General features: G+C 40.6%; 1 protein-coding gene across 1 annotated transcript in view; it reads right to left on the bottom strand.

Annotated features, from left to right (window-relative positions):
* Positions 1-7,910: 7,910 nt before the first annotated feature.
* The window catches only part of ATP1A1 (ATPase Na+/K+ transporting subunit alpha 1), a 35,902-nt gene continuing 17,060 nt past the window's right edge, over positions 7,911-26,752 (bottom strand). Inside the window, exons 6-23 of the mRNA XM_072644458.1 lie at positions 26,324-26,458; positions 25,631-25,748; positions 24,371-24,639; positions 23,794-23,992; positions 22,853-22,962; positions 20,353-20,487; positions 19,394-19,586; positions 17,792-17,967; positions 16,873-17,009; positions 14,888-15,038; positions 14,066-14,234; positions 13,771-13,925; positions 13,069-13,192; positions 11,509-11,654; positions 11,282-11,412; positions 10,646-10,747; positions 8,822-8,913; positions 7,911-8,248 (exon numbers count right to left, since the gene is read on the bottom strand). Coding sequence (XP_072500559.1) covers positions 8,220-8,248; positions 8,822-8,913; positions 10,646-10,747; positions 11,282-11,412; positions 11,509-11,654; positions 13,069-13,192; positions 13,771-13,925; positions 14,066-14,234; positions 14,888-15,038; positions 16,873-17,009; positions 17,792-17,967; positions 19,394-19,586; positions 20,353-20,487; positions 22,853-22,962; positions 23,794-23,992; positions 24,371-24,639; positions 25,631-25,748; positions 26,324-26,458 — 2,571 coding nt within the window. The 3' untranslated portion in view covers positions 7,911-8,219. The remainder of the gene's footprint in view (positions 8,249-8,821; positions 8,914-10,645; positions 10,748-11,281; positions 11,413-11,508; positions 11,655-13,068; positions 13,193-13,770; positions 13,926-14,065; positions 14,235-14,887; positions 15,039-16,872; positions 17,010-17,791; positions 17,968-19,393; positions 19,587-20,352; positions 20,488-22,852; positions 22,963-23,793; positions 23,993-24,370; positions 24,640-25,630; positions 25,749-26,323; positions 26,459-26,752) is intronic.

Raw genomic sequence — 26,752 nt, 5'->3', positions numbered from 1 at the left:
CTGAGCTGGGGCAGGACAAGCTGCAGCACCTGGGGGCAAGGTCCTTTTGCCTAACTTTTCAGCAGCATGTGCTTAATTTCCAAGAAACTTTCCATGATCTGTCCAGCTTTCCTGGGGGTTAGTTTGTCCTTTTAAAGCAGAGTGCCCTGGGTCAGATGACTGCTTGTATTTGTTGACCCATAAAACCAGTTTTCTTTGGTGGCTGCTCAGCTTCACAAAACATTCCCCTCGGAGCTGAGAGCCTCTTGGGATTTTTGAACCTGTTCTGAGTGAGAGTAGTGCCTGGACTCACAGGGTGTGATAGTGAAAAGCGACCTCTGCATCTGGGGCCAGCAAGCCTACGTTCACAATCTGCTCCAGAAACTGACCACATGTCTCTTTATCTGCCAAAGCCTCAGTTTCCCCGGCAGTACGATAGGGGTAATAAACCTCATAGGCTTATTGGTAAGAAAGTCGTTTTGCAGACTTTCAAACGCAATTGAAATGTGAATGATTGTTATCTTCCTTTCTAGGTATGGAAGCAGGAGAAACAAAGGTATTCTGTTAGCAGAGGAAAGGACTTGGGGAAGAATTAGAAGAATGATCATGATCGTTGGTCATTAAGCGTTCCTGTGTCCAGCCCTGGGCTAAGTGCTAGGGACACAAATAAAGGGGGGTAAATCAGTCCCTCTCCTCAAGGAGCCAATGGTCTAATGGGAGAGTATGTACCACTTGAAATACTCAGGTTTGAGTATTACAAGTTTTGCCCAAACACACATTAGCCCTTCATGTCTGTGCAAGCTTTGGGTTTGTACAATGCTTTACAAAGCGTAAGGCCTGACCTGGAGTAAGTCTAGGATATAAAGACGAGTTCAGATCTGAGCTGTATGACCCTGGGGAAGTCTCTTAGGCTCTGACTACCTCAGTTTCCTTCTCTGTAAAATGAGGATAATAATAGCACCTACCTCTCAGGGTTGTTGTCAGGATCAAATGAGATATTTGTAAATGGAGGTTATTATCATTTTCTTGGGTGAACTTTGTAATAGCCCTGTGAATTAGGTAGTGTATCATACAATCAAATAATTTCAGAGTGGAAAGCAACCCTGGAGACCATTTAACACAACCAAATAGGAACGGATTCTACAAGAATTTATTACGTAGCGTCTAATATGTGACAGGAACTTTACAAATATTTCTTATGTTCCTCTCAACTCTGAAAGGTAGGGCTGTTCTAATTCTCATTTTACAGAACAGGAAACTGAAGCAGACAGAGGTTAAGTGATTTGCCCAAGGTCACAGCGTAAGTGTCTGAGGTCAGATTTCAGTCCTAGGGCTCAATCTACTGTGCCAACTAGCCCCCTTTATAAGAAATAGTCATCCAGCCTCTCCTCGGAGACTTCTAGTGATGGCTACACCAGGTAACCCACTCCTCTTTGGGATGATTCTAGTCATTAAGGAGCACTACCATGCATCAGGCCCGAGTCTCTGTGCCTGTAACCTTTATCCATTTTGAAAAAAAGTATTTTATTTTTTCCAATTACATATAAAGACAATTTTCAACATACATTTTAAATAAGATTTTGAGTTCCATTTTTCTTTCTCTCCTTCATTCCCCTCCCCAAGATGGGAAGCAATTTGAAATAAGTTACACATGTACAATCATGCAGAACATAAAGAAGAAACAGACGAAAAGGAAGAAAATCATGAGAAAGATAAAGTGAAAAGAGTATGCTTTCATCTGCATTCAGATTCCATCACTTCTTTCTCCCGACATTGTTCTTAGTTCTGACCTCTGGAGGCAAATTGAACCTGGCTCATCCCTCTGTCACATTTTGGTCCTCCAATTAATCATGATGATCACCATTTATATAGTGCTCTGAGGATTGCACTTTATATATTAACTCATCTCATTACTTAAATTACTTTAAAATAACCATAATGAATAGATGAATGGAAAACCTTTTATTAAGTACCTACTATGTTCAATGCAAAACAAGTCAGCCTCATTGGATCACTTAAGACATCCTAAGGGAGAAACAGAACCCATGAGTAGGGAGGAAAAGAGTATTCCTGGCATACTCCATCCCAGGTGGCAATCACTGAACTTCAAATCAATCCATATTTATTAACTAATTGTAATACTCTCAGTAAATTCCTTAATCTTCCTGAGTCTCAGTTTCCTTATCTCCAAAAGGAAGATAGGAATATCTGTACTACCTATCTACCTCATAGGATTGTTGTGAGATTGAAAAAAAGATAACACACAAAAAGACTTCTCAAACTGCGAAGTATTCTTTCTGTTGTTGCTTATGACCCCTTGTGGGCTTTTCTTGGCAAAGATACTGGAATGGTTTGCCATTTCTTTTTCCAGTTCATTTGCCAGATAGGAAATGGAGGTAAATAGGGTTAAGTGACTTAACCAGGGTCACCCAGTTAGTGAGTGTTTGAGGCTAGATTTGAACTCAGGAAGATGAGTCTTCTTGATCCAAGCCCAATGTTCAATCCACTGTGTCACCCAGTTGTACTTCAAGTGTTATATAAATTCTGTTAATTATTCATTGGGGGTTGGTCTTAGATCCATGTGTTAAGTTCAACTTCCTAAGTACTAACTTGGTAGAGAGAGTACTGGAAGAAAAACTCAGATCAAAGTGTGTAGCCTCATCTTGACTGATGACCTACATGACCTTAAGCAAATCACGTTTTGTTTAAGAGAACCTATCTGTAAGTTCAAAATTGTACATATCGGGAGCTGCCATGTAACAAGAGCCTTTCTTATCAATACATTTCTACGCATTTGGGAAAACTCCAGCAAGGACTGGGCCAGCAGAATGTTTCCTATCTTCATTTTATTACAGTGAGGTCACCCTCAAGTATTATTCAGGATTACCCCAGGTTTTTTGTGAGAAATTCTTATTCATTATTTTTTTTCACACACTCTACCTTCTCTCCCTTCCTCACGCATGGCACTCAGTCCCTTCTCTGTGTCTTTGCAACTGTACCCTATGCCTGGAATGCTTTCCCTCTTCAGCCTGTTAGAATCCTTGGGTACCTTCAACACTTTGCTCAGATGCTACCTCCAGGAGGACTTTCCTGGTGCCTTTCCTTCGAAAGGTATCTTATTTCTAATTTGTATGTGTCTTGTATATTTACCTATAAATGTATAGGGCTCTCTCATTAGACTATAAGCTTCTTGAGATCAGGGACTGGTTTTTATCTTTGCATCCCCAGAACTTAATAAAGTTCTTGGTACATAATGAGTCTTTAATAAATTCAGGTATGTGGTATAGTGCATAAAGTGTTAGATTTGGAGTCAGAAAGATTTCAAATTCTGCGTCAGACACCTGTTAGCTATGTGGCTTTGGGCAAGCCTCAGTATCTTGATGTGTAAAATGGGGATAATAGCCCCTATAGCACAGGATTGTTGTGAAGGAGTGAAATAATAATATATGTAAGTTACTTGGCTTGCATTCCTTAAAGTGCTATACAAATAAAGGTTAGCTTTTCTTGCTGGTAGATTTTATGCCTCTTTAAAGACTTGGGATGAGATACGGGAGAGTTGGGTCCCTGAGCAGGAGGGAAAAGAGCACTATTGGTACATTCTCCCTTCCCATCCCCCCACCCCCACCCCAAGGGGGAAATCACTGTAATTCAAATCAACCCATATTTATTAACTACCTTTGGTGCACATAGCACTGTGTTAGGCACTGGGGATCCTGTCCTTCTCTTCATGGTGCTGTCTAGGAGGGGCTGATATTACCCCAATTAATGATAACAAAAGAGAAATACACATATACATACACACACAGATACATACACACATAAAGGTTTTATACATGGGTGTATTTGTGTGTAAGATCTACATATGTACATACATATGTCTATGTACATAAATATACATACACTGAGACACATATGTATGTGAATATGTGTGTGTTTATGTATGAAACCCTGTGTTGTAAAATCTGGGGATGGGGGTACAGGGTTATAAAGGGGCACATTGACTTTGGGAAAAGTGTTGAGGGAAATCCAGACTTTCCGGAAGACTTCCCATTTGAGTTGGCTTTTAAATGACTAACAGTTCTGGACCATTAAAGTAACCACTGTGGTTTCCTGGGGATAGGAACAGTGACATGCAGGGGGCATTGTGCCTGGAGCTTGGAATACCTAAAGATCAGCACCTTGAGGTGTGTTGGAGAGGATGAGTAGAAGCAGAAGGTTAAGTGCTGTCAAACACCACGTTTGAGTTTCTCTCAGAAGGCTTCTGGAAGCCATTGTGGGGATTTAACCCAAGAAGCAACATGGTCTAGATCCGAGTGAAAGGTTATTCTGACAAGACTGCGAAGGATGGTTTGGGGTTTGGAGACGACAAAGGACAGAAAACATCCTAAGAAACTGTCGTAATGATTGAGGTTGGTGTGTCTGGATAAACTACATAGAGGTGGCATTGGGGTAGGCAGCAAACTGGTGGTTGGATCCCAGAATAAGGCAGTTTAGAGATATCAGTTGGAGGATGTCCTAGCAAAGGACCACCGTTTCAGAATAAGATCTGTCTTGCTTAGAAAAGATGGTTTTAAGCCATTGTGGAAAAAGGTTGCCTTGGTCTTGTGACAGGAGGAAAAAAGCTAGACCTAAATACCCTTCTTGGCAAGGGTAGGATAGGATGGGGCACATACATTCAAAATCTACCTCCAACATATACAAGCTGCCTCTTTGGACAAGGTTCCTGTTTCCTTGTCTGTAAAATGGGAATTCCTCACTTTGTTGTGAGGATTCAATGAAGCAATATTTGTAAAGCTCTTAGCTCAGGGCCTGACCCATAGTAGGCACTTAATAAATGTTTAGTCCCTTCCTCACTCACTCATAGTGTTTTGTTTTATAAACCAGGCCTGTGATTTCACTGCCACAGGGAACTCCTAGGGGTTTGAGGCTCAAACCAAATCAATCAACATGCATCTATTAAATGCCTACCATGGGTCAAATGAAACAATGTGTTTAAGGTACTTTGCAAACTTTAATGATTCCATATTATTATCATCTTGGTGTAACGGGAGGAGAGGGGGCAGGGAGGCAGGAAGCCCAGCAACAACCAATGGATGTGTGCGAGAAAACCCTAGTTTTTGTTCTAGATCAGTTGTTCAGTATAATTTGGGGGTGCCCCAGGTTCCCCAAGAAGACCCTTTTGGGGGGGGTCTATGAAGTCAAAACTTTCTTATTTATAATACTAAGATACTTTTATTTCCAATGTAATAACTATTGATAGACATAACCTACATAAACAAAATTTCTTTTAGAGGAGATCCTCAGTTTTGAAAAGTAAAGAGTAATTTTGAACACTAAACACTTTGGTATGAAAAAAGTTCCTCATGCCAAAGTTTCAGAGTTGCTGGTCTAGAGTGAACCACAATGTAGTCACGTCACATGGCAACACCATTCACTTCACTTGGTCAGTTTCATCATCTGTTCAATGACAGGGCTATGACACATATTCGGAAGGTTCTTTTCCAGCTATAATTTTCATGTATCTCAAGAATTCTAAAGTTTCCACCACCTTTGGGAAATTAACCCTATCTTTACAGAACCAATTTCTTTAAAATTTACATGTGACAAGAAAGCAAAGGATTTAAAGCCCAGTCACTTTGAAAAGGTAGCTTCAAATCTAAGGACTGGGCCCTGCCTCATTACTCTTATACTTTATTGGGTCACTGAGCTCAAGACCTTGCTCCTATGACACTAATAATGATCATTTTCTGAACAACTACTTGTCTCTTAAGTTTTTTTAATGTCTAGACCAAAATAATTTCTTCCTATCATCACCTCAATCCTGTTTTCTTCCTTCTGTTTGATAACAGTCCCTCAATTACCCACAAAATCTTGAAGTTGTCTTGCTTCTCCTTCTTCCACCCCTTCAGTTATTGTAATTCAATACCCTGTTAATCTCATCTTTAAGTTTCCTCACATCCATTCCTATTGCAATATAATTTCTTTGAGGGTGAGAGCTGTTTTAGCCAGGAGAGTTAAGTTTTTGCTTTTTGTATTTCAGTGACATACATAAGGAAATCCCCTCTCCAATGAAGAGTGGAAACTTCAGCATTAGTTGTCAGAGAGAGGAAATGACTTCTCCAGGATGACATAGCTAGTATGTGCCAGAGGCAGGGCTTCTGATGTAAGGCACTCATTCCTGGACCATGCCTTTGCTCATGCAGTTCCCTCTACCATCTCATCCATGTCTTCCATAATTCACCAGCTCCTCACTATTTCAGGATGGGCTCCAGCAAGGCTTCACTTCATTCACAACTCAGTTCTCAGCGGACACGTTTGTCCCAGTGGGAATAGATTACTATTATGAGGTACAGCAGTGCCGGGCCTGGAGTCAGGTGAAGGGCTGACTTTAAATCCAGAGATACTGGCTGTGTGACCTTGGGTAAGTCATTTAACCATTGTTTGCCTCATTTCTTCAGGTGTAAAATGGGCTAATAGGACCTACCCTTCCAGGATACTGGTGATGATCGAGACTAGTTATAAAAGTACTTAGCACCTTATCCTATAAAAATAGTATACAGCATACATACATATAGTTAGCCATATTCATTAGAATATAAGCTCCTTGAAAGCAGGGACAGTGTTGGTAATTTTTATATCCACAGTACTTTGCACTATGCAAATACCTAATGCTCATTGTCCAATAGTAAGTGATCTCTGCTTTGTAAAAGCACATTTTATATTCTTTGTACCTCCTGTGCCCTTAAACTGTTATTTCTGCCCATGTCCTAAGTCAAGGGTGGGGGAACCTGCACCCTCCAGGGCACATGTGGCCTTCTAGGTATCCAAGTGTGGTCCTTTGACTGAATCCAAACTTCACAGAACAAAATCACCCCTGCCCGAAGCTCTTGGGCCCAATAGTCACAGCACCTATGAATGGCAGAGTTTCTTTTCCTAGAAGTTAAAAGCTGATTTCTTTTTTATAAAGGCAGACTGTGACTTAGATTAAAAGGCATTCTTTAAAAGTCACTGTTGCCTAGCTAGAAAATTATGAGGGGGAAGATATTCTGTGATGGACAATGTATATACCAGAAACTGTTCTTTCTCTGTGACAACTAAAAGAACCTCAGTTACATGCATTCCAGTAAGGGCATGACAGTTACTCCAGGTATGAACACGATATGCTGGTCTCTGACACTTCCCAACAAGGCCTGGTTACTTTACATGAGACTCAATTCCTAGGGAAGAAAGGTGACACAGAATGGGTCCAACCTAAAGGAACTAAACATCAGAATACCGATTCTATTTTACTCCAACTGGGATATATGGATGACCATTTTCCTAATGTGCTAATGCACTCTGAGTGGGTCATAGTTCAAAAGGATTCTCTGGGTGTCATGGAAGAAATCTTTACGATTTCAGTGAAGTTTCTATCAGAAGAAATTTACATTATCTGGTCAATTGTTACTAAACAGAGATCAGACAAAGACAAAAAAATATAGCTAGTTCCAGCACTGGCATATAATAGGGGCTTAGTAAATGTTTGTTGATTTGATTGTTCTGCTTAAAAACAAATCAATAATAAAAATTCTTGGAGATTGGAATCCACAGTGAATAGTCCTTAATCTAAGGCTTATAGGAATTGAGGGGAAAAAGTCAATAATGTGGTAGATAATTCAGGCTTTTCAGATTTGGAAGCTTCTTGTGCAAATTTCCTTTTGAGGTTACGTGAGCAGCATACTAAGAAGGAACTTCACAGTTATAGGACTGAATGGATTTAAAGAAACAGATATGAGCTAATGTCTTTAATGATGGAGATGACATCTGAAAATAGGGTCAAGTGAACTCACCCATCTTTACAAGACAAAGTAAGCCAACTGCAGATGCAAATCTTAAGTATTTGTGCCAATTATCTCCCCCCCACACCCCGCCTAAAAAAGACACAGGAAAAATTCAGTTATAATCCATCTTTATTGTAAAAATCCAGATATAAAATGTATTCTTTCAGTCTTTCCGGTTTTTCCTTTTTTACAAAAACAAAAAGGCACATAAAAACCTTCCCATAGACGGATGTATACAGGCAGCCCCATCCCCCCTCCCCCCATATCTACATGCTTCATTCCAGGACACGCTTGCTTTCCCCACATGCTTTGGTTCTTTCCTACCAGGGTAAAATTCTGAATTCCAAGACTGAATTACACAAAGAGGTGGTGATGGATGCAGAATATGTGGAATGGCCCACGACATGCAGTACAGGGGGACTAGTAGTAGGTTTCTTTCTCCACCCAGCCTGGAACCAACGGGCACAGACACACACGGGAACAAAGGTGGGGAAAAAAGAAGAAAAAAAGAAGCCATGTTAGCTATTGGATCTAGAACTCTTGTTAAGTGAAAACAAACCACAAAGAAAAACCAATGAGTATTATCAGCATAAATAAGCAAAACTAAGCCTCAGGGATGGAGTTTCTCCCCATAAATTAAGAATGCAATCTTAATCTCATGACCAAATTTCACTTCAAAATAATGAATTCTCTCTCTGGGAATAGGGTATAGGCTGAGTAGATAATTGTGAATTCTGACAGCTATCAAATTTTCCTTGTAGTTACTTTGCATTTCAAAGGCACTGGATGCTACGGGACGGGATCCTTAACATTCCTACAGATGAAAGAGCACTTAAAAATTCAGGTGTGCTCAGACACCTGCACTTTATGAGCAAGGGTTGGGACTGGTTCCCACCAAACACCCCCAAACTGTTACGATTCACAGGTCCTTATGTACAGAGAACGCAGACTTTTTAAAGGCAAATCCAAAATGGCACCACCTGTCTCCCACTCCCCAATCATCATCATAATAATGTCCTTACCACCAGGGCTCCTTCTGATGATAAGTTTTCTGACTTCATCATACACGAAGATAAGGAGAGAGTACGGGAAGGCACAGAACCACCAAGTTGGTCTAGAAATAGAATCAAATAAGTTATGCACACTCTTGGCTACATGGGGGAGAAGAGAGAACTGAGTAGGAGAGAAGTCATGTGCCTCTGTTGGGCAGTAAGGAAATCTTTCCTCACCCTAACCACACTCCTGGATACATATAACAACACACAACACAGTCACGCTGAGAGAGGGTCAAATAGGAAAAGTAAAGGAAATAAGCAGCCACATGCCTCAGGCCTAACAAGCTTTCATTAAATGAAATCAGGTCACAGTGTTTATTTAGCCCTTTTTGATTTTATTCCTTTTTTTGGTTTCTTCTTCATGATGTGAAGAGATTTGGGCATATTTTCTGTTGCTAATTTTGTGGTGATTCCATTAAAAATTTTTTTGTTGAAAGCACAATTATTTGCTTCATCTGCTGGTCTTTTGAACCTTGGACCTATGGCCCAGTCAACCCCAGTCACAGAAGCCTCAAGGGACAAAGAAAGTGAGTGACAGGTTTTCTTTTTACTTGTATCCCTGGTGCTTAGCACAGTGTCTGGACACATAGTAGGCACTTAATAAATGTTTACTGACTGACTGATAATGAATGAGCTTCAAGTCTGAAGTCTGGAGATGCTAAAACCCATAGGAGATATTGGATGACATGGGAAAGTTGGGGGTGGGGACGGTTGTTCTCCAGCTCATTAGTTGAAGACTGCTACCAAACCCCAACCTGGCCCCAGCAGGATAAAGTCCTGGCCAAGTTTTAAAGGAATGTCCCTCTTAATTTCCTCTACACAGATCCCAGCCAAAGGAATCCATTTTTACATAAATGCTAGATAACTATACATCGTGGTAATAAAAATAGTTCACCAGTGCTAGCATAACAGGGACAGCTGCCATTAACGGCATTTTAAAGTTTTCCTAGTGCTATATCACACACACACATTTGAACCCCAGCTTGTGGGGCAAGTATTCCAGGTATCATCATTTTACAGATAAGCATGGTTAGGGAAGCAACAGCAACAAAATGAAAGTAAAGGACCTTGGAGGAGTTTAAAACTACTGTCAGAAAGGATTTTTACAATTTCAGAACACTGTGACTCTTTCCCATGCTAACACAAATGGAATTAGTTCAGGATGACTAAAAGGTTAAACAAAGACTGATTTCTAATAGGAACCTGCTATGAGGTTCCCCATTATGGGGCAGTCTAGTCTAACATCACCGCTGCAGCTGCCATTCATTTCCCATAGGAAGCTCTCCTATTTCTTCAGGAGTGGAGAAGAGCATGATGTATTGATCCTTAGGCTTGAGAAGTCCTCAATGAACTGCTCCAATACCACTCCACTAGCCATTGCATTTGTACTGGCTGATCTAGGTGTGCCTCCATTTTGGTTAAAAGGTCAAAAATGCATCAGATTAGAGAATCTCTGGTTTGCAGGGTTAAAAATAGAGCTCTGTTTCTGCTGGCAGATGGATGTCCAGGGAAGACATGGCTTTCTGTTTAGGGAGGAAAGAGACTATCGGTCTCATGTCATCAGTCACAAGTTCCAGGCGAGGAAGCCTCAGAGGCAGTTTTAAGTCTCAGGCTAGGCCAAACTCAAAACCAATGTAGCCTCTGGGTTAGTAGACCCACTCCTGGACAACTAAAATTCTCAAACACACCTGGAAAAAATTCCAGAAAATCCTGAAAGCAATTGCCAGAAGAGCTACATCTTGAAGCCTGTAAATTTTTTTTTGTAGACATCAACTGTGTCTAGTAGCTTACTTGAGGGGATACATCCTTAGGGCAACACCCATTCCAGGACAATATGAAAGGAAGGCGGCAAGGGCAGTTTCTTCAAAGAGGCCAAATATTAAGATCTTGTTCCTAGAGAGAGAAAGAGAAAAAAAATTGAATGGGAATGAGGACCCAATGACAAAGTACCTTAAACTCCAATTGTACAACTTTCCCTCGACAGCCCCAGGTTCCTTTCCAGACTTGTTTGTTTTCCACCTCAATAAAGTTACCTTAGAAAACTACTTGAAAATGATTGTTTTTTTTCCTTCTTGGTATCTCATCTTAAAAGGAGGCATGATGGGAGAGTGGACAACTAAGCAGCCAGTGACTGTCAGGGAAATGCTCGAGACCAGTGGCCCAGAGCACTTCAGCCTTCGTGTCTAAGGTTGAATTGTGCCCAAGAACAAAGGGCTGTACTAGCTGCAACCTCAAACCTTTAACCTATGATGTCTGAGGTGGGGAGGAGGAAAGGGCCTGGTAGGAGGAAGAGGGCCCAGTTGTTATGAAAAAAGATTCTCTATCCTGATGTCCCCAGAGGATGACTCACTACCATCAGAAGGCTGTGAAGTACTTTATATCAGAGCTCTCCTTTTGGGCTATGACTTTTTAGCATGTGCTACTTACTTCATTCCCTGCTGGAAGACTGAATTCCTTCTGGTCTTACAAATGATCAAGTCAGCCCACTGCACCACCACAATACTGACAAAGAAGGCTGTGTGGCAAGTGAACTCCACAATTTTCCTCTGTTCGTAGGTCTGAGAGGGAGACAAAAACACGTTGAAACACACACAAGTCAACCACCTTGGCCTCTGTCTTCCCCTAGTCTCGGAAAGCCATCCAAGAGGTCTTACCCACTGCTGACCATAGCTGTCCTCCACATCATTCGTCCATCGGTCATCCCAGTCCACTCGGATCCCTAACAGGCCTGAGGGTAGGAAACCATTTTCTGCCAGAATTACAAAATATGTAAAGAAGCCTCCAAGAGCTTGGATCATACCTGAGAAAGGAGAAAACAGGCTCTTTCAATACCATACCCCTTTATTCTCCACAAGGGTGTCAGCCCTTTTACATAAAGGACATTAACTTGGGTCATCTCCACTGTAGTTTGAGAGGTTCGATGGGGAAGGAATTGATTATTGCTCTTTCAGAGGTTTGGAAATAAAGGTAATGAGGCTCTCTTCCTAGTCCCATTAACCAATGAGCTACATCTGAACTTTCTGGCCCACCCTTCTTTTCTCTATACCAAACTATCATTCCAGGTAACTGATGACAAAATGATAAACCTGACTTGCCCATTAATATGTAGCTAGTACTTTAGGACTTACCCCAAAAGCTCAAGAGTTATGGTGAGAACTCCCTACCCCCCCAAAGAAGGTGGAAACAGTTCGTTCCTGGGTGATTTCACAGGAACAAAGTTGTTCTCTGCAGGTAGCTTGCCTCTGAACATGAGTGAGCTGACCTTTCCAAGCTCTATCAACTCCTCAACACTCCAGGCATTTTCATTGGCTATCCTCCATGCTGGGGGGATACCTGTCCACCTCATCAAGGTGTCCCGGCAAGTCCCAGCTAAATTCCCACACGAGGAAGCCTTTCCTGATTTCCTTTAATGAGAGTACCTTCCCATTTTCAATTTATCCTGTATATACCTTATTTATAGTTATTTGCATGGTGCTCCTCCTTAAGACTAACTTTCTTGAGAATGGACCATCTTTTGCCTTTGTTATCCCCAGTGCTTAATAAACTTTAATTTATTTAACCGTTCTACTAGGAGTCTATTACGTCTGTGAGTTGTCACCAGAAGTACTAGCTTCCCATTTTTTTTCCTTGGTGGTCTTGGTGGGGGCCTTAAACCCATCCTTGCTATCTCTGCACACTTTTACTAAACCAAATATCCTAGAAAGCCTAACTTTCTAACAATACAAATTCCAGATGTCTTAATGTCCATAATGAAAGGAGATCTCCCAGAGAATGTAAGAGAAAGGACAGAGAATGTGTGAGAGAGAAACCTTTCTGTCTTTCAGTTCTTACTTAAGAGTTTAGGATTTTCATCTCTAAGAAATGATCTTTTCTCACAAAGTGACCTACCAAAGTCTCTAGGCTTGGAAACTCTCTAGCATTCATTGCAAGCCTAAGGTCCAATTCAGACTAAGGGTTGTTATTTGAAAGCATCTCCTATGGATGCTTCCTTTCTGGGCTTCCCAAGGTTAAGCTTGTCCTCAATTGCCAGAAAGTACTCCAGGAAATAAATAGCAAATGTTGAGTAAAAAGCCCAAAACTCCTCTAAAAGTGACTTGGCAAGAATTAACGTGTTAATCTCGAGGCACTTTCCGAGATAAAGAAGGGAAGAGATTCTCTAAGGCTTTTGTAGATTTTGCTTTGAACTCAGCACAGACACGATGTTTGCTGCTTACCGATCTGTCCATAGGCCATGCTAATCAGTCTCTCATTCACCAGTTTGTCGGTTTTGGGATTTCTTGGTTGTCTCTTCATGATGTCACTCTCAGCTTGTTCGTAAGCCAGGGAAATAGCTGGTACCTTGGTAGAAGGACAGAGGACTTTTATGACTACAGTTGTGACCAGCACAGGACATGGCAAAGAGGTGCTGTAATCTTTCTTGAGTTTTAAAAGGCTAAAGTAACCTTATTGTCCCAATCTGGTTTAAGTTATTCTAAAAGTGAGATGGTGTTATGGTCTGGTTACCTGATACAGTTTGCAAAGGGGAAGACATCCTGCTATCTGATAAAAAGGTGTCACTGATAACATGAAAACATCAAGGGAAAGCCATCACAATACAAAATGTTTCTGCCACGCTCTCCCTTTGGGATAGAGGTATTCAAAACATGTACTCAACTAAAAATAGAAATGGAGTAGATGACCTCTAAGGTCCTTTCCAACAAGGATTCTATGAAAAATAAGGAAGGAGGGAGATTATCGAGCCACCCAGCTTTTGTGACTAAGCACATTCTTTAGGACCTATGAGGATAATCTGGACATATTCCTGCAGTGGATGAGGACAACATCAGTGTACCCCACTCCCCCCCTCCATGATGTAATATCCACCAGGGAACAAAATGTTTGCTATATCCTATGTGGAAGCTGTCTCCTGAACTTACCATGTCAGTTCCCAAGTCAATGCAGAGAATGGTGACAGTCCCCAAGGGCAGTGGAATATTTGCGATGATAAAGATGAGGAAAGGGGTGATTTCGGGAATGTTACTGGTCAGTGTATATGCAATGGATTTTTTCAGATTATCAAAGATCAGTCGACCTAGTAAAAAGCAAGATCATTTATGACAAAGCTGCATTAAGGAGTCAGAAAAAAGGTGCAAAACAAATGCATTCAAAATGGAGCATCTCTTTGATGAGAAGATTTCTAGTAGAAGCCAGCAGCATCAGAGTTTCTTGTACCTTCTTCGACTCCAGTCACAATAGAAGCAAAGTTGTCATCAAGGAGGATCATATCAGCAGCCTGCTTGGACACATCGGAGCCGGAAATGCCCATAGCAACCCCAATGTCTGCTTTCTTAAGGGCAGGAGAATCGTTCACGCCATCCCCAGTTACAGCCACAATAGCACCCTGCCCAGAGAAAAGGAAAAGGTTAATAAAGGAGACCTTCGCCTTTGAGGCACTAGCTATGGGGAGGGGGAAGGGGCCTCCAAAATTAGTCTCATTAGTTATCAGGTACTCTCCTAGCATCTTCAGCATGCCAAAGTGAAGTTTTGTTTCTGCCCTGCAAATGTAGCACGGGTTTCCCGATCACTTTCATATCAATTTTCAAAGGGGAAAGATACTGCTGAGTAGAAAGAATCCCGGTCCAGGGCATCCCTACTGAGCCTAGGATTGAATCGGAGTGTTTCTCTACTTCTCCCTGACAGTGGTTTTGAAATCAATAAACCAGAAGCATCCTAGGCTCTTTGGTGCTGGAGGGGATCTTAGGTCATCTTTTGGCACCCCTGCTTGGCAGATGAGGAAAATGAAGCCTCTGCTGCTTTTTCTTTATTTTCTCCCCAGGCTGAGAGAAGACATTGTAGTTTAGCCCTTGCATACTACTATGCATAGACTCATGATTCCTCAAGAACCTGCTACAGATTCCACCAAAGGTATCAGGCTGGGGCTGTGCAGTGTGAATTCCACAGGTGGTGAAGGCTCCGAAACTCATTGTGAGCCACCAGCAAACCCCAGGGAGTAGCCTGCTCCCTCCCACCATTCTGCAAGGACTGCTCTCTGACCTGTCTCTGGCAACCTTCCACAATAATGAGCTTCTGCTGGGGAGAAGTTCTGGCAAAGACAATCTCAGTGTGGTGCTTCAGGATGTCATCCAGTTGTTCAGAAGTCATGTCCTTCAGATCGCTGCCATGCACCACACAGGCCTTGGCATCTCTAGGATTTCAAACAAACACCGCACTTTTAAGTCCTCTCTGCCTCACTCCCCTCATCTGTAAAATGGGGGCAATGCCTACACATATACAACAAATGTATACACCACGCACATGCTTGTAAAATATAACTATATAAAATAGAAATATGTCTACATATACTATTTACATGATTTACTGTATGTAATCACAAACGTGATATACATTTGTGTATATACGTATATATACATACAAAATGATTTATATATATAAAATCTACATAACTTGCACATAAACACAAATATTTGATACATATACTTGTGTATATGCACAACAAAATGACTGTTACATAGATGCACAAGTATGATGACATATCACATATTTGTGTTTGTTGCAGATATATCTGTACAGAAAAGTGTTTTGCAAACCCCAAAGCAGTACAGAAATGCATTTTAGCTCCGGGGGAAAAGGACAAAGTGACCACAAGATGCTAGCAGCCAAGGGAAGCCATCTCCTTTCCTTCTGGAGTTTTAATCAAACCCTCTTGGAAGTTTCTTAGCTACGTGACCTAACTTAGGAGGAGGCTGACAAATGAAAATCAAGTTGAATCAATACTGATGGCTAAATGTTTCAGGAATCTTATTTTGAAAGGACTGGGGATAAGCATGGAAGATGCCATGGAAAATAACACTGGTCTTGGCATGGCAGCTTTCTAATTGTTTGATTCTGGGCACATCAAGTGTCCCCAGCCCCTTTTTTCTAGAAAATGAGGGGCTTATTCCAGTTTTCTTCAGCAATTAAAAAAATGTATCCTGTGGTTTGCCTTTACTGATTTGGATTCCCCTAACTCAATGACTCAGTATTCAGACTAGATCTACATGCCTAATTTAGAACCAAAAGGGGCTTAGACAGGTGATTTTCTCTCTTGATAACTCAAAGAAGTTGACTTGTTTTGGTTACTGGAATATTTTTGTCCTAGGAACTCCTTGGTGAGGTGATTCCTTCTATCTATCAATGCAGACCAGTAACTACCCTAAGCAACTTGTAGTATCAGGGGCTGTTGTCTAGGCAACCAAAAGATAAGTGCCTTATCCAGAGTTACCCAGTTATTGGGAGCAGGGACTAGACAGAGCGCAATGTGGCTTCTTGATTCTGAAGTCAGCTCTCTAATGCTACTCTAGCTCCCTGATTAGTTCAGGGAGAAAAACTTTAAAGGTTTAAGTTCTATGGATTACTGCTCCTGTTTTATTATACTCTACTTTCTTATTGTGGTGGACTGGTATTTTTTCTCATTTCCCTTGCTATCTTTAAAGGAGGCTTAGGTTGCTTCAAAAAGTGTTGCCCCATCTTTTTCTCCAACCTCAACTTCCCAAGCAGGACTCACAGAAAGGGAGGTTTACCTAGTTCTAGGTTCTAACAAACTGTCAATTTTCATGAAGGGCTTAGCTGGTTTCCACATCACCTAGGAAGGTGACTGGTGTCTTTTCCAAAGATGAACAACTGGGGAACAACATCCATGATGATGTCCGGCCAGCTAAACTTGGGCTAACAGTTAAGCACATCTGAGCTACTTTTGAGAGACTGCTCCAAAACCCACGTTGCCTTAGGAATATTGGGGGGTGGGAAAAAGAATGAACAAACATGTAGCTTTCATCCTGGGCTGCAAACTAGGGGATGCTAAGCTTTGCTCTCTAAACTTCTTGGCAAGCCTGTTCACACCTGACTTTCTAAACTGCTGATATGCTCATGCAGAGAAGAACATTGTTTGCTTATGCTGTATAAAGGAGAAAGAGAAAAACCAGAGATCACTCTGTCTGATTTCACAAAATAGCCATCTCAGCAAAAAGAGCTGGCATTACCTGGCATTCACTTGGCTCACAGGAATGTTGAGACGGGCAGCAATGTCTTCCACGGTCTCATTGCCTTCTGAGATGATGCCTACACCTTTTGCAATAGCTTTAGCTGTGATTGGATGGTCTCCAGTAACCATGATCACCTGGTAGGAGAAAAAGAGGAAAAGATCCAGTTCTTATAACTGCCAAGAGAACAAATGAAAGAAAATAGCTACTTGTGATGGCTAAAAAGACCAATGAAAAAGCAGTATTTTGTTCCCAAGAAGGAGGCTGGGCAGAGAGGACAGAGGGCTGGTCTTGGGACTCAGGCAGATGAGGGTTGATTCCAACCTCACACATACAACTAGCTGTGTGACCATGGGCAAATAAATCACCGAGACTCCCAGTGCCTCAGATTACTCTCTAAGTTACAATGAATTGTTTATTAGTGAAGGGAGGCTGGGACCAAACAAAAGGGTTATTTAGTTGGAGGAGGGGGGGACCCAATAGCAACATTAATAAAAAAGAAATTTCCTGATTTAATAAGTATGGAGCAAAACTAAAATGTAAGAACTCCAAATAAGAATCACACAAAATACTCAACCCCATTAGCAAAATTTTAAATGAAAACTAGATGCTACATGTATTAAATAAATAGCACAAGTTAAGAGCAAGAGATGTAAAAGTGTGTATCTGCCTGCATTAATCAAAAGAACATTTCAAAATTCAGAAAGTTTAGTTTTGTTCCATTCTCTACCCTTCAAAGACTGAAAAAAACTCAAAACTGTGGTACATCTGCTTCTGTTTACAGCAAAATGGTCAGGGTTTGGTGGAAGTAGGGCTACACAAAACAAAAATGATAGTAATGTTAAACTATACCTAAAGCAAGGAACCTGATTTCCCCATTCCCCACTGGATGTAGTGGGAACAGGTGTGGGAAAAATACCTTAATGCCAGCACTTCTGCATTTGCCCACAGCATCAGGGACAGCAGCCCGGGGAGGATCGATCATGGAGATGAGCCCAACAAAGCAGAGGTTATCCACAGGGAAGTTCACTTCATCTGTATCAAACTGGAATCCTTCAGGAAACTGTTCATCAGGTAGGTAGAGGTGACAAAAGCCTGTATGGGAAAACAAGACAACTGGAGATCCTCACAAATACCAACGTATCTTGGAATCACCCAATGGCAAGAGACCTTGTATGTCTTTATTTGGGCGACTTTAGTCCACAACCTGATACATGAATTGTTTTCTATCTATGAGGCCTTTGAATGGCTAACTTTCTTGGATCACTAGCATTTTTTTAGGGGCTGGAAACAATGATGAATTGAGGCAGAGATCCAGAGTTCAAATTCAAATGGATATTTTCACTTGGAGCTTCAGTTTTTTTCCATGTAAAATGAAGAGTAGCTCTAAGATCCCTTCCTAGTTCTAATTTATGGATGCTCTGAAAAGACTAGAGAAGATGGAGGGATGGCAATCACCCAGCACAGTTAAGAGTCTCTTTTAATTTTTTTTTTTTGTCATGGACTCCTTCTCATGGCAGTTTGGGAACTGCCTCCCTTTTCAGAATAATGCTTTTAATTGCATATTATATAAAATCCATAGGATTAAAAGGGAAGGGAGAGCCAGGAGATACAGCAATAGAGCATTGGATCTTGAGTCAGGAAGACCTGAGTTCAAATTGGGCCTCAGAAACTTACTAGCTGTGTGACTCTGGGCAAATCACTTAACTCTGTGCGCCCCCCCATTAAAAAGGAAAACAAAGGGACGATGGTGATGACTTTTTTTTCTCCCATCCAAGTTCACAAAACCCATGAAATCCATCTGGACCCCAAGTTAAGAACCTCCAAGTCCAGTGGTTAAGACGTGAAATTCTGATCTTTGTGCTCTAGGTCTAAGCCAAGTCACTCTGGCCTTTTGCAAGTCATTTCTATAGTTAATTCTGTATAGCAAAATCCTTGGCTGCAGAAATGGGGACAAGGCTGCCCCTCTGTCCACCCTACCCACCCACCTCAGAAAACTGACTCAGTTATGCTTTGTTCAGGCCAACATTTTAATATTTGTATTCTCTGGTCACTCACTTATTGGCAGATGGGGAGGCAGCTGACTATTAGAAGATATTACTCAGGATGAATGTGTGGATCATCCAGAAAATATATCATAACCAACTACAGAATTCCAAGGAAGGGATACTTAGGGACCAGCTGTTTGTCTGTATCCATTAGAAAAGAATTTTTTGAATGGGTTTAAAATTCAAGTTTGTGAATCTATTTGTTTTAGATAAAAAGGAAGATTACCCTTGCCACAGAGGTTGGGAATTGCTACTCTTGATAAGGAATGATAAGGAAGGCCCATTTACTGAGCCAGAGAATGTATAAATAACAATCACAGGCTGAATTTCTGAGATAAAGCACTGTTAGGACTTTCCCATAAACCGCTATAATAGAAATTGCCTAGGTATACATCACAGTGCTAGAGTCTCTCTCCTTCCCCTCACTGGGTTTATACTTGGGAAGACAGGAACACTATCCCCATCTCTTTTACCTAACACTCTTTCTCCAAGACCTCCCAGCTCCAAGTAGGCATTCTGAAAGGCATCTTTTAGTTCTTCATCCAGCTGCTGTTCTTTGCCATGCATCAGAATGGAGCTGCAGCGGTCCAGGATTCTTTCAGGAGCACCCTTCATCACCAACAGATGTCGGGGTTCAGATGTGTTTGGGTTCTTATGGATAGAAAGCTGAAAGATATTTTGCAATGTCCAAGTTAAATTAGATGTGGTGTGGAAGGGTTCAAGTCCCAGTTTTTGTGTGTCTGACACATACTGAGTTACATGACTTTAGGTTAAGTCTGAGTATACTAAGACAGCTTAGAAACCATTGCAGAAGGTGCTGACCTGCCCTGGTATTAAGAAGGCTAATCTGGGAGTGCCCTATACCAAAGAAATCATGGTTCCTATCCCCTAACCAAGTCAGATATGGCATCTTAGGGGGAGGAGAAGTATTACACATGAAACAATCAAGGATGCACTATCGAGGTGGTGGGGGAGACACAGTACCACAATACTACAGGTATAATAACATGGAGACCAGAGGTTGAATTAGGTCAATTTTAAAATGAAGATTCCCAAGGAGCAGGGAGAAAAAAACCAACAAATGTGGCTTGTGATGTATTATAAACTCATAAGACTTAGAAACCTTACAAAATTGCTGAAGCAAAGAATTAAAAAATGAAGTCATAACAAATCTCAATCAACACCTAAAAGAAAAGTAACTTTGAACAATAATTTCTTCTATTAAAATTCAACGCCACATAGTTTAGAAGCATCCTAGTTTTGGTCCAGGGCAAATCTGAATGCTTGAGAATGCAGAGCCACATAATTGTGACTTGTTTCTTTAAAGGGCATTTTACTCCTACAAAGTAGAAATGGAAAATGCTTCCTCCCCCACCATCTTCTTTTCCCACTCATTCCTGGCACCAACCCACACAAAGAAATCTCATTTAACCTGGTACTTGTTGGTGGAGTTGAAGGGTATCTCCACAATTTTGGCATATCTCTCTCTCATTTCTTTGACAGAACCACAGCACACTTCAATGCATTTTAAGAGGGCTGATTCAGAAGCATCTCCAGCAACTGCCCGCTGCAAACAAAAAACATTATCTGTTAATGACATGAAAAGATTTTTAGCATTGAGCAAGACAGCTTTGAAAATGAGATTATAAATAACTTCATATTACTGGTTATATTATATTTGAGTGTACTGGGGAAAATGGAAAAAGAAAAGAAAAAGGGAGAGAGAGTATAGGTGGGCAGAAATGGGGAAACCATGTCTGTGCTGGTAGAGTTTCCTGTGACTCTCACAGCTGTAGCCTGATCTGAACCATTCTCTGTTCAAAAGCTGTAGGACAGCTATAAAGGTAATGTGCCACTGCCCCTTCAGGGAACAAGACTCTCTCATTCCATTTTTGACCCACCCTATTTTCTAACTTCAGGCTGCAGTTGTCCCACCCAGGAAGTGTTGATCTATACTCTAATTCAATTCACGTGGCCTTTTATGTAAGTGCTCTGAAGGTCAGGTAAGCAAGCAAGAGTTCAAGGGCAGACTGAAGGACCTTGTAATTGAAGCATTATCTTAATCATGCAAATTTGTCCAGGGTTTAAAGGCTCCAAGCCAAAAGAATAAAACAAAGCATAACCAAAAGGTCTCATGGCCACGTCAACATTTTAATTCAAATCTAAGATTTCAGATTATTACCCAAGGCATTAGGTCATGCTTATATGAACATGCTGAAAACTCTCTAAGGTGACTGGCAAGGTCTGAGAAAAGTCAGAAATTTGAAACGACGGGATCATCTGTTCCAAGAAACCTCTAGTTACTAAAAACAGTCAATCTGTGCTGTTTTCAGTATTCACAAACTCCTCTGATGTGCAAACACCACTATGTGTGATCTGGGTAGTACATCAGCCAGCCAACTATCATTAGCCTCTCAATGCTCTAGGACAGAAAATTCTTTCCACAAGGGATATCCTAACGGATCTCTAAGGTCAAGAGTAGGAAATTTCCACTTTCTAGAAAAAGGAAGCAAAAGTAGAATCTCATGGTTTATCCCAAGATCAACAGCCTCAACATTAACTTAACACCAAGGGAAAAAACCTTCTTTTGTGATAAGGGGTATCTTAAAACTCAAAGGCCCCTAACTGAGAATACTACTACTAGCTAATATTGGACAACACTTAAACACTATGCAAAGTGCTTTACAATTATAGGTGGTATTATTATCTGCATTTTACAGATAAAGAAACTGAGGTAAAAGGAGGTTAAATGACTTGCCCAGGCTCACACAGCTAGTAAGTGTCTGAGGTCAGATTGAAATCAGGCCTGGAGCTCTACCCACTGTATTGCCTAGTGGTCCCCTAACTAACTGACCTCATTCTATTTTATCTAGGCTACCTCTTAACCCCAAGTGGTTACCCCAAATATAAACCTCAGCAACTAAAATTCCCAAGAGGCAGTCTTAGTTTGGAGTCAAAAGTACCTAAGAGTCTTCTTTAAGTTCCTTTTCAGACTAAAGGCTGTGGGTAAATTTATGACCTAAGATTTTCCACTCCTTACAGATAAAGAAATTCATGAGAAGTATTCATGAGAAATCCACTACACTGAGTTGAAAAGACCAAGCAAATTAAGGATGAGCAAAATGCTCTAACTTCTTAAGCTCCTGTAACATGGTTTCCTCCCTACCCCCAAAGGAACTAGCCATACCAAAGGTTAAATAAATAATTGGACTGGAAATCCAACCCAAGTCTTCAATTCTAAAATCTAGTATTTTATCCAATGTATCACATACATATCAATGGGTAAGAAAAGAAGAACCATGGCCGAGAAGCATGAGGAACACCCACCCACTTTGAAGTCCTACCTACGAGAGATCATCTTGAGTGACTGGACTCGAGTGATTCAGTTTCCTGGGCTACTCTCTACTCTAAATCTCTAAGTTACAGAGATAGGGCTACCCTGCATTAGTAGTGGGTATTTACTCCCCTAAGCCAATTAAATGACGTAAGTTCCCATCCCTATTAACAGGGAAATCTGCTTTTAGTGTTGCTTGGATATGGATATATATATATATACATATACATACATATCATATATCATATATTATTATATATTGTGTTAATGCTAGGTTTCTTTGACAAATCGCTCTCCAAGTCAAGTTTTTGCACTGAAAGTATCCATTCTTCCAGTGTTTTGATTTTCCTCAGTACTTTTAAAGATGTAGGAAAAAGATAAGGATTTCACTGCACTTGGTGAATGAAATGTGGGTCTGCCCTCCACCAAATAAAAAGCTATTCTGGGTCTTTTAGCAATGGAACATGATGTAGCTAGACCTGAGACATTAAAGAATACCCAGATCTGTCCCTACATACTCCCTCAAAGTGGGTTTCCCAAATCTGTTACTTCAGGTAGGCCTGAAATCTTAAGGTATGCTGGAGTCTCAAAAGCTTACCTTCAGAATAGGCAGGTTTTCCTGATTAGCCTGAAATACAGCACGATTGCACAGTCCTGCAATTCTGGACAGAGCAAGCCAAGTAGTTGAAGTCTTATCAAAAGAGACACCTGAGGAAGACAGACAGAGACACTGTATGTATAAAAATTAATTCAATCAAACGAACCTTCAAAAAAATTGTGTTCTAAACATTAAGTACCTCCTTCCTCTCTGCAATAGGACACATGGAATGTTGCCTATATTCACATTTGGTCTATTTTTCTCTTGTTACAAAGGAGGGTTACTAGTTGGGGTAGAGTGGGATTGTATGCACTGGACTGTCAGAAATGAACTGGTGTAACCACCAACAGGCATAGACAGTACAAGGTACTTTCCTACGCCTTCTGAAGACTCCATTTTTAAGTGTCTATGCTCACCTGGAATAATTTGAATTTTGGAATGACTTTGGAAACTAGCCTAAATTCAGATAGCTTTCTACAGAAAGTCATTTTTCAATTGACTTGACAGAATCTGAATAGGACAAGAAATAAATCTGATACTATCTTTGGGCACCTTTAAGAGAAAAAAAACTGATAAACAGATGTATAAAATTTTACACACACCCATATTTGTGTCTAATGGTAGCCATGGGAGAGGGAAGAAATTTACATGATAACTGTGTATATTTGAAAAAAGTAGAAAATTGTGCCTAACAGATTAGTTTCACTTACAAATGGCTTTTTAATTGTACTATGTTATAAAAATTCTTGTTTCATTCCATAAATAAAAAAAATAAAATTTTTACAAGAGGAAAAAAAATTTCTATCTATCTATCTATCTATCTATCTATCTATCTATCTATCTATCTATCTATCTATATGTATATCCCTCCAAGTTGAGCCTGACTTTTAAGCCTAACTAGGACAGTCTAACATGCATTGTTGATGGAATGACTTTCTCACCGCTCTGGTTTTCTGTAGTATCAGCTTCGTGGATTTGATTGTCAAACCACATATGAGCTACGGTCATCCGATTCTGAGTCAGGGTTCCAGTTTTATCAGAGCAGATGGTGGATGTGGAGCCCAATGTTTCCACAGCTTCCAAGTTTTTTACCAGGCAGTTCTTACGAGCCATTCTTTTAGCAGTCAGGGTCAGACATACCTAAGCAAACATTTCAAAGAAGACAGTTCTGACTTAATTTACCTTGTCCAAGGTCTGGCTTGACTTCTCAGGGCTTCACCAGTTCTTTATCTACAGAAGTATCTTTCAGGTTCTGCTCCTTTTCCAAGAATAACCATCAACTAACCAATAAAAATTTAATGAACAAGCAACAGTCATTAATTCCATTTTTTAGGGGGGGGACCAGACCCCCTCCTCTCATGCATTAAGCTTTTATGTCTTATGCAGGAATACTTTGAGGATTAATAACTACTCTCAATACCTCAGAATAAACAAAGTCTTAAAGTCATTTTTTTTTTGTGCATATGTTACTTGCTACTAGTTATCCCAAAGGTCCACGTCCCTCTCAATCCCTCTTACCGTGACTGTGGCCAGCAAGCCCTCTGGCACATTGGCAACAATGATACCAATGAGGAAAATGACCGCTTCCAGCCAAGTGTATTCAAGAATCAGAGAAAGGATAAAGAAGGTAACTCCCAGGAATACGGCGACACCAGTGATAAGATGGATGAAATGTTCAATTTCTGCTGCAATGGGAGTCTGGCCACCTTCTAGCCCAGAGGCAAGTGTAGCAATCCGTCCCATTACAGTTCGATCCCCAGTGTATACAACGATACCTCGAGCAGTGCCTTGGAGAGGAAACATTATACCAGTCTGTATATACCAGAGAACACAAAACTTTCTGACCAATAAAGCTACACTCAGTTTCAGCACATTGCAAGGTAAACATACCCCATAGATTCAGGTATTCTTTATCTGTGCTTACAGAGAATTCAAAGGGCTGTTCGCTTGAAAAAGTTTGTGACCTTTGATGAAACGAGTGGTTGATAATCTACAGATAAAGGAGTTTCCTTCCCATAAGAGGGCAAAGTTAACATCTGGTCCAGGGGCTCTTAATTTGTGTGTCTGGCAGTCTGATGAAGCCTGTGGACCTTCTACTCATCATGTTTTGTTGCCATATTCATTAATTGAAAGAAATGTAAAATTTCCATTAGGTTGGTGAAAATAAAGATGTCATTTTCCCTATCATTCAAGAGCTTAGAAACCCTGAAATAGATTCATGGGTCCATCCTAGATGAAATCTAGATCATCAGTTCTCCAGTTTTTTTTCATCTTAGGACCCTCTGTGCTCTTCAAAATTAAAAGGAGCCCAAAGAGCTTTTTGTTTAAGTGAGTTATACCTACTGAGGCAAGCTATTAACAGTCTATGTTTGTAGTTAGATCTTCAGGCTCATACAGCCTCTAGAATATTACACTGCACACTTCTGAGAGAATGCATGAAAAAGGCAAAAAAAAGATCTTTTACTGGTTATTATTATGAAAACAGTTCTGACTTCACAACTGCCTGAAAGGGTCTGAGGTCCCCAGGTTACTCTTTGAGAACTGCTGATTTGGTAACTATCCATTTGCAAGAGGTTAGGGGAGTGAATTGAGGAAAGAAATCTAGTCAGTTGGCATAGTACCCTTAAGTGCATTTACTGGGTGGCAGGTACTTTAATATAAATGTAGATAGGAACACCAGCTTGTAATCATAAACCAGACACTCAGACAATTGTCAAGATAAACCTCATGCTGTGCTTGAATATGTATCATATTTACAAAACTGTCAAAATGGTTTACCTTCCACGCAGTTGGTGGAGAAAAAGGCAATGTTCCTAGTTTCCAGTGGGTTTTCATTAGTGAAATCAGGAGACCTGGTTTGCGGTTCAGATTCACCAGTGAGAGAAGAATTGTCTACCTGTAGGAATGAAAGAGTAGAAATCAATTTTTGATGGAGCAGTAAGAAATATATACCTCTTAGATTCTTGTAGTCTATTAGCAATGATCATTTTTAAACTGGTGGGAAATTCAACAAGATACCAAACCTAAATTTTCTATGTGAAAGTGGTCAGGGTGAGAAAATCTAGAGACATCTTGCCAAAAGCATCTGATTCGTGGGCTTTATGGAGATAAAATTTTCAAACAGACAATGAGACTCAAAGTGACCAGAGATTATGCCAAAATTAGGTATCTTCAGAGGTTCATTCTTCCCTCTAATGACACCCTATGTAAAGATAGTATATTTGCCAGAACAAGAAAGCAGGAAGGTTTCATTTCTATCCAGATAGACTGTGGCTGGCAAATAACTCCTTAAGCTTTCTATTACAGTAGGCAGGTAATTGCTAGGGGGTTGGGGTGGGGAAGAGAATGTCTCTGGTCACCAAAGGGGCAAATGGTTCCCCTATTACTCCTCCTTTCGTCAGCCTAAGCAACAGAAATATGGCAACAGTTGGGGCACAGAGTAGACACGAAGAAAACAAAAACTCAACCTACTTTACATCCATTTGCAGAAATGATTCGGAGATCAGCTGGGATTCGGTCACCTCCTTTCACCTCTACTAGATCCCCAACTACAACCTCTTCAGCATTGATGCTTATTTTTTCACCATTTCGAATCACAAGGGCTTGCTTTGGGAGGAAATAGTTTACATCATTAACAATGGGAAAAACTCACTGGTCTAAAAACATAAAAATCAGCAAATTATAAGGGCTGAATCTACCACTAATATGTAACTGATTGGTTCTCTAAAATATGTTTAACTGTTGTTTATTTTCCCCTCTCCCTCAAAGAGTTTTACAAAGTGCTTTCCTCAGCGATCCTACTGGTGGGCAGTACAGTAAGTAGGCTAGCATATCGTTTTCCAGGGTTAAAGAAAACAGACCTGGTTTGAAGGAATCCTTGACTATCTTAAAATCAGTTAT

This window comes from Notamacropus eugenii, chromosome 2, assembly GCF_028372415.1.
Source record: "Notamacropus eugenii isolate mMacEug1 chromosome 2, mMacEug1.pri_v2, whole genome shotgun sequence".
Classification (NCBI taxonomy): domain Eukaryota; kingdom Metazoa; phylum Chordata; class Mammalia; order Diprotodontia; family Macropodidae; genus Notamacropus; species Notamacropus eugenii.
This window is presented reverse-complemented; position numbering and strand designations above follow the sequence as displayed.